The 10,820-nt window shown below is 41.5% G+C and overlaps 1 protein-coding gene across 2 annotated transcripts; it reads left to right on the plus strand.

Annotated features, from left to right (window-relative positions):
- Nucleotides 1-1,358: 1,358 nt before the first annotated feature.
- On the plus strand, nucleotides 1,359-5,543 carry LOC107042053. Of its 2 annotated transcripts, XM_015262923.1 has the most exons (3): nucleotides 2,975-3,004; nucleotides 3,098-3,267; nucleotides 3,924-5,543. In XM_015262923.1, the coding sequence occupies exons 2-3, from the start codon at nucleotides 3,172-3,174 to the stop codon at nucleotides 4,755-4,757; spliced, it is 930 nt and encodes a 309-aa protein (XP_015118409.1). In that variant the 5' UTR covers nucleotides 2,975-3,004; nucleotides 3,098-3,171; the 3' UTR covers nucleotides 4,758-5,543. The 2 variants fall into 2 exon arrangements, with proteins under 2 accessions (XP_015118410.1, XP_015118409.1); XM_015262924.1 differs by lacking the exons at nucleotides 2,975-3,004; nucleotides 3,098-3,267 and adding an exon at nucleotides 1,359-1,711.
- The last annotated feature ends 5,277 nt before the right edge of the window (nucleotides 5,544-10,820 follow it).

Genomic DNA, 10,820 nt, shown 5'->3' on the forward strand with positions numbered 1-10,820 from the left:
ATGCTCACGATCATATGCTCAGTGCGTCCTGCTTGTTTCCTCACCTGATGTCTCGATTTTTTTGTGAAAAGGAAAATTATGTGATCACATCACAATCGATTAATACGTACGCAATCGAAATGCCATCAAAGAAACAAGTAGATTCCCTTTTTTCTCGTCTCGATAGCTGAAAATCGAAAACAAATGACAAAAAAGCCTTGCTCTTTTTTTTCATCATAAGAGAGACCGATTAATACGCAAATCGATTATCATATCGAAGAACGAAATCGATTCACTTTTTCTCGACAGCTGAAAATCGAAAACAAAAGACAAAAGCCTTGTTCTTTTAATCATAAGGAAATTACACTATGCAGGTATTTGCATCATTATAATTAACCTAATATTAGTTCATGGCTACAACTAATCTCAGATGATTCATTTTCTTTTTTCATTGATCCTCGGGAAGATTTATGTCTTCTATTTATTTATCCTCGGGAAGACTCTTTTCTTTCGTTTATTTCTCTCCGAGAAGATATTGGTTTTTACAACTATTCTTCCCCGAGAAGATGAGGAATGTCAAAATATTTCCTAGAAATACTCATCAAAAATTGATAGCTGATGCAAATACTTGAATAGATTGTTACTTAATTTCAACTATTTTTCTTCCATTTGAACAATTAGAATTTGCCGTTTCCACCATATCTTTTCCAGTTCGAATCCTCAATTCCGGAATTTTTGGAAGCCCACGCGAAGAAAAAGAAGATTCTTCCGTGAAGTCCCAATTATTTATTTTGAGTCAGACCTCCTGTCTTTCCTGTATTTTCCGTCTGGGTTTTTGGAAGAAAGTTGGGTTGAAGGCCCCAGATAATTGAAGTATCATTTCAGTTATTAATTAACTGAAATTTCTCTACAATTGCCTTTAACAGACGCGTTGTTGTCGGGGTGACAACTTTTCATGTACGATCTTGTATAACTTCACGTACGATCGTTTCTTTCTTCATCGTTATTCTTTTATCTTCCTTCCTAGTCCGCGGGCGCGTCACTTCTTTTGATTATTTATTTCGCCCAAAATTTTTTAATAAACTGTTATTCATTATTAAATGTGCCCATTTTTTACAATATGAAGGAGATTCCGTACGATTCAATGTTGGTCATTGGGGGATTCTGGCTATCCATTATTGCCATATTTGCTCACTCCAATAATGAATGCACCAGAGGAAACACCAGAACATAGATACACAAAGGCTCATGCTCGAACAAGGTCAACGATGGAGCGATGTTTTGGAGTTCTGAAAAGTATAGGGAGATGCCTATGTAAAGAGCGAACTCTGTACTATTGGGATCTGTTTCGATTCGAACATGAACTCTGATGGCGCAAAAGAGAATCCACGTGGGATAATAACACGGGATCCAAGCCCTAGCTGTCAAGGGTAATTAATTGTAAATTTATTGTAAAAAATGGAATTTTCCTCGGAATAATCATCGAAAAAGTGCATATCCAGAGTTCTTTGCTGTGTGCCGTGCTGTAAAAGTCGATTTGATAAGCAGAAGCTAGCCTCCCACTATTTTCCTAAACCTGGAAAACGTGAGGTGTTTGTGATCAATTATTTCGGTAATCGTGAAAAAATCGATCTGTGCAAGGCGTGGAAACGAGCAGTGAATTTAAAAGAAGTATCCCCATATGAAAAAGTGTGTGAGCTTCATTTTTTACAAGATGATGACATTGTTCCAGGTAATTATACAATGGATAAGATTGTCCTGTTCTTAACCTCACATAAGTGCTCCAAAATATGCTTTATTTCTAGACCAAGTCGTTCTACAGAAGCGTTTAAAGAAAAAGGCAATCCCGTCATGTAATATTCCTAACACTGACCGGAAAAAAATGAAAAACAGACAGGAACGGGATCTACGGTTAATAATGAAAAATTAAAAAAAACAAGAATATGTTTGCATTGCTCGCCTTGTCCCGCCTTGCATGAACATTTTGCACTTTTAATTTTCCCCTTACACATCGATATATCGCTTTGATGGGGCTTTTCACGTATATGTGACGTTTGAAGGCAATAGGCCGTGACACAGATGGTGTTCGGAGGAGAATCCACATGTTTTCCACATTTAATAATGTGGTTAGCCCTCAATACGTTTCCCCTCGAGAAAATTCCGGTTCCTTGGTTTTGTCACGGCCCACGTGCAAATTTCCGCCACACTAATCATCATTAATCACTAAAAACTCTGATTTTTCCTATTAGTTACATTGCAACTGTTATCTCTTGTCCGTCATATTGCCCAAGGCCAGCTGAGGCCCCGCCTACAGTTCAAATCCCGATGCCCCAGAGATTGCAGGTATCTCTTGGGATATTTTTAGGTACCTACATTATAAATCTATCGCAGGAACCTCTAATTACATGCATTGGTTGAAGATGTTTACTGGCTACTGGTCCACAATCGAATATTATTCGATACAGAAAAGGACTTCAGACTACATAACACATTATGAGTTGTGGAAGTATGAGAAGTGCACATTTATAGAATTATATATATGCATTTTCATCATGCTGTGACGAAAAGTGAACTTTTCGGCACGCTCCGCGTGCCTAAAAGTCCAATTTCTGCCACATTGTGACGAAAAATATTGTTCGTAACTCGTGAAAAAATGTTTTTTAGCTCGTGGGATTATATCCCTCGCCTTCGGCTAGTGAACCTCCCACTCGCCAAAAAACACTTTTTTGCACTCGTTACGAAATATACTATTTTGAAACATGTGCTTGGAAAAGTCCCTTTTCGGCTACTAATTTTTGTGCATAAAGTGGCACTTTTCGTCACTCCCTCAACCTGTAAACGAAAAGTTACTTTCACTTTCGTTTACAAATTAAGTTTTGTTTCTCGGCCGACGCTTGAATGATAGCGCCAGTTGCTACGTATTCGACCAATCACGGGGCACTATTCCTCTAACTATGTGTATAGCTGAAAACATTGGTTTAATCGTCTGAACGGGATTGCATCAGCCTTACGGCAGCCATTATTCGTTAGTGATTCATCTCGCATTTACTAACTCTCGATTCTAAAAAAATTCTAAAAAAGTGCATTAACCATTTTAAAAAATTCAACATGTCAGCAGATGAAGATTTTGATTCGCAGTATGCAAATCCTCCAACTCCACCTGATCTGCAGGCAAAATATGCCTAAGCAAAAATGGATTTGCTGCCAGTCAAATCAGGGGGTCTATATTCGAAGAGATATGACAATTTCGTCGCATGGCAAAGAAAACAAAAAACCACATCAATTTCTGTAAGTGCGATGCTCTCATATTTCACTGAACTGTCAGAGAACCGTGCCCCATCAACATTGTGGTCTGAATACAGTAAATTGAAGAGTACTCTCCAACTACATGCAGGGGTTAATATCAGCACCTACCCTGAACTCATTGTTTTTTTAAAGAAAAAATCCAAAGGGTATGAGGCCAAGAAGGCTTCTGCCTTCACTGGACTCCAAGTGGAGGATTTTTTGCTGAATGCCAGTGACTCGCAGTGCTTGTTCGAGAAGATATGTTTTTGTTATTCTAACCTCACTTCGGCTAGATTGTTCGGGCTAAAAATGCAATTTACTACGTACAGAAAAATTCCAGCAATTTCATCAAAAAGTTCGATTCAATTTGGAGCGAATTTTCTTTTATTAAAAAAAATCGTAACAAATAAAAAAACAAAAGAAAATGAAAAACGCGCAGTTGAGCAGACTCCTCCAATAAAATCGGCCAAGAATCGACAGAATTTTCATCGAAACATCTAATACAATTTTTTTTAAACAGTAATTTTACAGAATTTTCAATGAGATTTGTTAAGTTTTTCTGTGGAATTTTTCGATGCAAGACTATTTCTCATTTGAATGTTTATGTTCATAGATTTTCTGATTTTTATATTCAGTTGATTTTACATCTGTTTGTTTAGGCTGCACTTGTAATTGGCCTCCTAGGAGCTTGCAGACGAAAAGAATTGACGAATATGAGAACCGACGATCTTGAACGCTCCTACTCTGACAAAGACAGAGAGAAGAAGAATCTTATGATCCTCGCAAAAATTCCACTTTCAAAGAATGGAGAAGCCAGGTCCTTCATAATAAAAGGCGAATTCTACAACATTGTACTGCGTTATGCCAATCTTCGTCCTAAAAATCTTGACCACCACAGGTTTTTCATCAATTATCAAAATGATAAATGCACAAAGCAACCTATCGGTATTAATAAAATGGGGAATGTGCCAAACATTGTTGCTAAGTTCCTGGGACTACCAAATCCTCAACGCTTCACTAGTCATTCCATTCGTCACACTGCAGCATCTTTGTTTGTTGAGGATGGAGGAACTATGGAAGATTTGAAGAGACTCGGTGGATGGAAGAGTGAGACGGCAGCCAATGGATACATTACTCACTCAAAATCCAGTAAGGAAAAAATCAGTGACAAAATCACGAGTAACATAAACCTGCCTAGACCTACATCTACGTCAAGATCAATTCCATTACGACCGAAGGTGTCTTCCATGAACGATCCTGCTGGCCCTAGCTTCAAATCAAGCTCAACTGCATCATTGGTCAGAGTATTTGCTACGAAGGATACTGTTAGAATCAACTTAGAAAACCAATCAATGAAGGATCCAGCAGTATCAGTGTGTAACAGGGAGAACCTCGAACTAGTTGGGAATCAAACACTTGGGCAAGAATTCAAATTGCACATTAGCAATTGTACAAATATCACCTTCCACATCTCGAAAAAAGACGATTCCTAAAACTGGCGATAAAAAACGATTTGGTTACATACGACAGAGCTGCTTATTCAAATTTTCCAAAGCACTCCGATGACTTACACTAATTTTGTTTTATGTTTTTTCTTCTTTTGCAAATGCTAAGAATGCAAATATTTAATTTTTTTAGAGAACATTAATTGCATTATTTTTTTTTCTTTTTTTTCTGAGCGTTCATGAAATCCTTATTATATCCAGAAAAAAAAGTTACCATAAAAGTCGCGTGAGAAATATTTCTGCAAGAGAAATGAGTCTGTTCCATTTTTAGAGACTACATTATTATTTAAAAATATTAATTTATGCTTTTCCTACGCTTTGAATGCAAAGAAATATGTTTATTATGTTAAAGATAAAACCAAACCACGAGAGAAGACTAGTTAGGAATAGAAGAGTCTATTTAATCTTATAAGACTACATGATCATTTAGAAATGGTCATTTTTCCATTTCTATCTCCAGAAGTGCCATAAAGAAATGTTCATTACGTTAAAGAAAATTACTAACAACGAAGAAAGTTTGTTTAGCGAAGTTGGTTGCGTAAAAGAAAACTATTTCATTGTTCGAGAGTATATAATCATCAAAAGACATTTATTTCTGTTTTTCTTTTTGTTTAGGTGTCAAAAAACGTCTATTATGTTTCAAAAAGGATATTAATAAAATAAGATTTAGTTATGTAAGAGAGGTCTATTTTTTAAAAACTACAAAAAAGGTTCCTCTGTTTTATTGAAGATGGGTATTCAATTCTACAATCATGTAATTCATATAATTCATGAATAAATAAAGGATTAAAATGAAAAAAAGCAAATGTATCCATACTATTTTTTGTCAATAATGTATATTATGCTTGTGATCAAAGGAAGCTTTAACATCATTCCAGGAACGATTCCTTAATTGAAGAAGCTGATGGTTCAATTAAACATGACGACGTATGTCTGGGACGAGTCAAAAGTTGGTAACAAAATCAGAAGGTGAATCCAAATAGAGGATCTCAGCCACTTCTTGGAAAGTTTTCAATGTTCATATTTTCGTCGATAAATCGCTGACATTTTGAGGCAATACCTCGTATATCTCACGCATCTCAGGAAAGATTATCTCGCGATTATTCATATTTGTTAACATTTTTATCCCACAATATGATGACTTTTACAATCGCTCATTTCAAAAAATAGTATACGTTATACGTGTGAAAAAAGGAGAACGTTAAACTCGTGTGTTAATATTTTTAGGGAGAGTCGTAGGACACGCGCAACCTCGCGCTAGACTCGGCTTGTTTCGTCTCGTCTATCGCTCAGCTGCGCGTGTCCTACGACTCATAATTCATAGAGATTATAATTATCTAGAATACCGCGAGATCATTTTTATAATGATATATATAAAATGCAGGGCGATTCCTAATATCGGAGAAATTGAATTGGTGTTTGCAGAATAAGGCTCCAACTGAGTGGTAAAAGTGGGGAGCCAATCAGAAACCTGTGAAGAGAAACCAGTGCGTTCGAAGCTGCTAGGGACAGATTTTCAACTTCTTGATCTATCGGGTAATTATAGTAATAGCCCCAGAAATTGAATGTGGAATTTACATGATTTGATAACGTTTAGAATCATTTTCAATAAAAGGGTCTAGCCGGATAAGCATGGTGAATCTGCCCCGATCGAATTTCAATACGGCAATTTTTTCACATATTCATCACCTAAAAAAACAAACATTATATTGATTCCCTGAATTTTCATGGCTAAAAAAACATTTTTTTTAATTTCATTGTTTTTTGTGCACTTGAAAGCTATTTAAAAATCGGAAAAACTTCTCAAAAATCAAAAACATCTCACAATTGGAGGAAAAAATTTGTATTTTATTTTTTGTTGCTGAATTATATTTTTAATCGACACTTCTTTTTTTTTATAATTCTCATAGATACAGATTTTTCTACCACTTCGACAAAAATTGATGTAATTCTAGCTTCAATTCCCTATAGTTTGAAAAAAAAACGTTCTAAAGTTCCACCTGTGACACATTAAAAAAAAATGAAAACGATGAATTTTCGCGTTTTTTACTAGAGATCTTTCTGTGAGTCTCTCTACAGGTCTGTTAATTGATTATTATGACTAGACTATAGTATTGCGATATATCATACTTCTATAGGATAGCAACTACGGGGCAAAATAATTAGTGAAGCGAGAAAACAATTAAGGTCGCCTTACCCGAGTGGAAATTCCGGTCAGGTCTTGATCAAGTTTGGATCAGGTTCGACCTGACCACTGATTAGGTATTGATCAAGTTGACGGATCCGGTCTTGAGACACGTTACGCCTCTAACAGATGGCTCATATGTAAAAAAAATTTAATTTCATAATTTTCGTGTTTGATAAAGATAACCAATGACGTGGAAAGTACATGTGAATTTTTTCAAAATTTTTGAATCATTTTTCAAGGTTGCGCTGTGTAGTTTCATTTCTTATGGATTTTTATACGCATAGTAGAGATCGAATCCTATATTAAAAAAGACATGGGTCACTAATCGATCATGGCGGATCTCATGGGGATAATCGATTATTTTGCATTCGATTTCGATTAATCGAATAGAACCGGGCATCACATCAGCTGATTAGTACAAGGTTACGGAGAAATACCGCAAGATGGCAGTGTAAAAGATGATACTGTGGCGGCTCAGCCCTCAGCCGTTCCCGAGGTTACCGGCCGAGCCTGCCACCAACGCCAACGACGAAAGCAATTACTAGTTCCTAGGGAGAACTAGGAAAGCCCGCCATTCCGCCATTACGATACTTACCTCTCCCGCGTTGATCCACCACAGCTGTAGCGTTATATAATTTGTATCGTTTAAAGTATTCTAAAGTATTCCAATAAATAATTATAAGTGTTTATCATAAATAGAACTCTACTTTCTTTATGTGAGATTCCCCACCATCTCCATAATTGGTGACCCCGACGTGATCCGGAAGGATTACTACACACGCAGTGCTTAACCTCAACCCGGCACGTGCCCACAACCAGACGCCGAGTTGCATCATGCCTCTTGCACACTCGCCGGCGCCCAACGTTGCAACTGACAGTCCATCAGGTCAGTCACAATCAACACAACCACCAAGAGCATCATCGACTTACCCGGATTGGGATAACCTCCTCGGTGCATTCGCAACCCCCGCCAGCACACACAGATCCAACGTCAACGAGCCCCCGTTTGGGGTAAACCTCATCAACCAGCAAGCCCTTGACGATCTCCAGATCATGGCCCTGTCGAGTTTCAAGCTCACCCCGTTCATCAATGAGGATCCTGGCGCGTGGTTCACCCAGACTGAGGCCCAGTTCCGGAATCGACGCATCACGAACGACAACAGCAAATACGATGCTGTCCTCGAGTCACTTCAGGCGCATCACCTTAGAGAGATCACCGACATCATCAAATCACCTCCAGCTCAAGATAAGTATGATTACCTGAAAGAGCAAATCACCAAAAGATTTTCCGAATCAGTGGACCGACGCTTGCACAAACTTTTGACAGAGCTCGAGCTTGGCAATCAAAAGCCCAGCCAACTTTTGAGGCAGATGAGGAACCTGGCTGATGGGAAGGTTTCTGACGAGCTCCTTCGTAGCAGGTGGTTGGCCCTGCTGCCGGATGTCGCAAGCAAGATCCTCAAGGCTGTCCAGACCAACACCACACTCGATCAGCTGGCAGAGGCTACTGATGCTGTGATGGAGAATCACCAAGGTGCCCAGGTCATGGCCACTCACGTACCAACTCGAGGCACAGCAGCAGCCACAGACCTCCTCAACCACAATGGGTCCAGCAGTCTCATCAAGCAGAGGCTTGGTGCCCTTGAGCGAGTAGTCGAGACCCTGTGCCACGCACTCCAGCAGATGTCTTCCAGGATGGGACAACTTCACCCTAGAAGATCACGATCGCACTCCCGTGATCGTTCTCTCACGCCAGCACCTCAAGGTCGAAGTAGTCTCTGCTACTATCACGAGCGGTTTGGAGACAGGGCACGACAATGCCAACCTCCATGCTCTCGCTCCAGCTCTGCCAGCCAGCTACCGTTAAACTAGAAACGCTGCCGTCTGTTCAGGCGGCCTGCGGCAGCTCAGACATCAACAATAATGCCACCATCAAAGAACTTCGCCTATTCGTCTCCGACAAAGCTAGAGGCCAAACATATCTTGTCGACTCTGGATCTGTGATATCCATAGTCCTCCGTTCCTGGAGTCGACACAACCTTCAACCTGCAGAGCTCAAGCTGTTTGCTGCCAACAACACGGTCATTGACACCTATCGCCAACAGCTCCTGACCCTCCACATTGGACTTCGACGCGACTACAAGTGGAATTTCACCGTCGCCAACGACAAAGTTCCCATCATCGGCGCAGACCTCCTCACACACTATGGTCTGCTCATCGACCTCAAACGAAAACGTCTCATCGATCCAACGACTCAACTCTCAGCACCTGGAGATGTCTACGAGACCAGCATCTACAGCATCTCCACCGTCACCAGCGATAGCTCAGCAATCTCTCCCGACATTCAGCGATTACTCGTGAAGTTCGTGGAGGTCACGAAGCCTCCAGCCGCTCCGAGAACCCAGCTTGAAAGCCCAGTAGCTCACCACATCGTCACCAGCGGCCCACCAGTTGCCGAGCGGCCTAGACGTCTTGCTGGGGCCAAGCTGCAAGCAGCACGGGACGACATCCAGTCTCCTGCACTGCGGCGTCATCAGACCCTCCAGCAGTCAATGGGCGAGCCCTATTCACATGGTGCCCAAGAAGCAGGGAGGCTGGCGCTCAACAGGAGATTATCGAGGTCTCAACCAGTGCACAGTGCCTGATCGATACCCGCTGCCCATCATCGAGGACACTCTCCAACGTTGCTACGGCTCCGAGGTCTTCACGACCCTTGACCTTGTGAGAGCATACCACCAGATCCCAGTAGCACGAGAGGACATCGCCAAGACGGCTGTCACAACACCCGTCGGCCTCTTCGAGTTCCTCGGCATGCCTCCAGGACTGCGCAACGCTGCGCAAACGTTTCAGCGCCACATGGACAACCTGCTGAGAGACATCAACTTCGCAGCGTGCTACATAGACGACCTCATCGTGTTTTCCAGGACCCCTGAAGAGCACCTGCAGCACCTCGAGGTCATTCTCAACATCCTACAGGACAACCACCTCAGCATTAACACCAGCAAGTGCCAATTTGGGCAAGACGAGGTCATCTACTTGGGCTACAAGGTCAATCGTCATGGCTTCTCACCACCTGAGAGCAAGGTCCAAGCCATCGTCGAGTTCCCGAGACCCGAGACTGTCGCTGAGCTTCGCAGGTTTCTCGGAATGCTCAATTACTGTCGACGATGCCTCCCGCATACAGCACACGACCAAGCCTCACTCAACGACTTCACTAAGGACTCCAAGAAGAATGACAAGCGGAAGATTCCCTGGACCCCAGACACAGAGACTGCATTCAGCCAATGCAAGGAGAGAATCGCCTCAGCAACCCGAGTCAGCTTCCTCTCACCAACCGCACCAATCGCACTCTCAACTGATGCATCAGACTCTGCTATAGGAGCAGCTCTGGAACAGTTGGAGGACAACACCTGGAAGCCACTCGGATTCTTCTCACGCAAACTGAGTCCAACAGAGTCTCGGTACAGCACCTACGACCGAGAACTCTTGGCAATCTTCGCTGCCATTAAGTTTTTCAGACACATCCTGGAAGGTCGTCCGTTTGTCATCAAGACAGACCACGGACCATTGGTCTACGCTTTTTCGCAACGTTCTGAGAAAGCATCGCCAAGGCAGCTCAACCAACTGGACTACATCTCGCAGTTCACTACCGAGATCGTATACATCAAAGGAGAAGACAACGTCGTCGCTGATGCTCTCTCACGTGTCAACACCATCGACATGCCGAGAGTCATGAGCTCTGAGGCCATACAGCAAGCCCAGGAATCCGACGAAGAGCTGCAGAGCTTGCTCAATACTAACAGCTCTTCTTGCAAGCTCCAACGACTGGTGATTGAGGACCACTCAATCTACTGCGACACGTC

This window comes from Diachasma alloeum, unplaced genomic scaffold (genome assembly GCF_001412515.2).
Source record: "Diachasma alloeum isolate Michigan unplaced genomic scaffold, Dall2.0 Dall_scaffold_00406, whole genome shotgun sequence".
NCBI classification, from domain to species: domain Eukaryota; kingdom Metazoa; phylum Arthropoda; class Insecta; order Hymenoptera; family Braconidae; genus Diachasma; species Diachasma alloeum.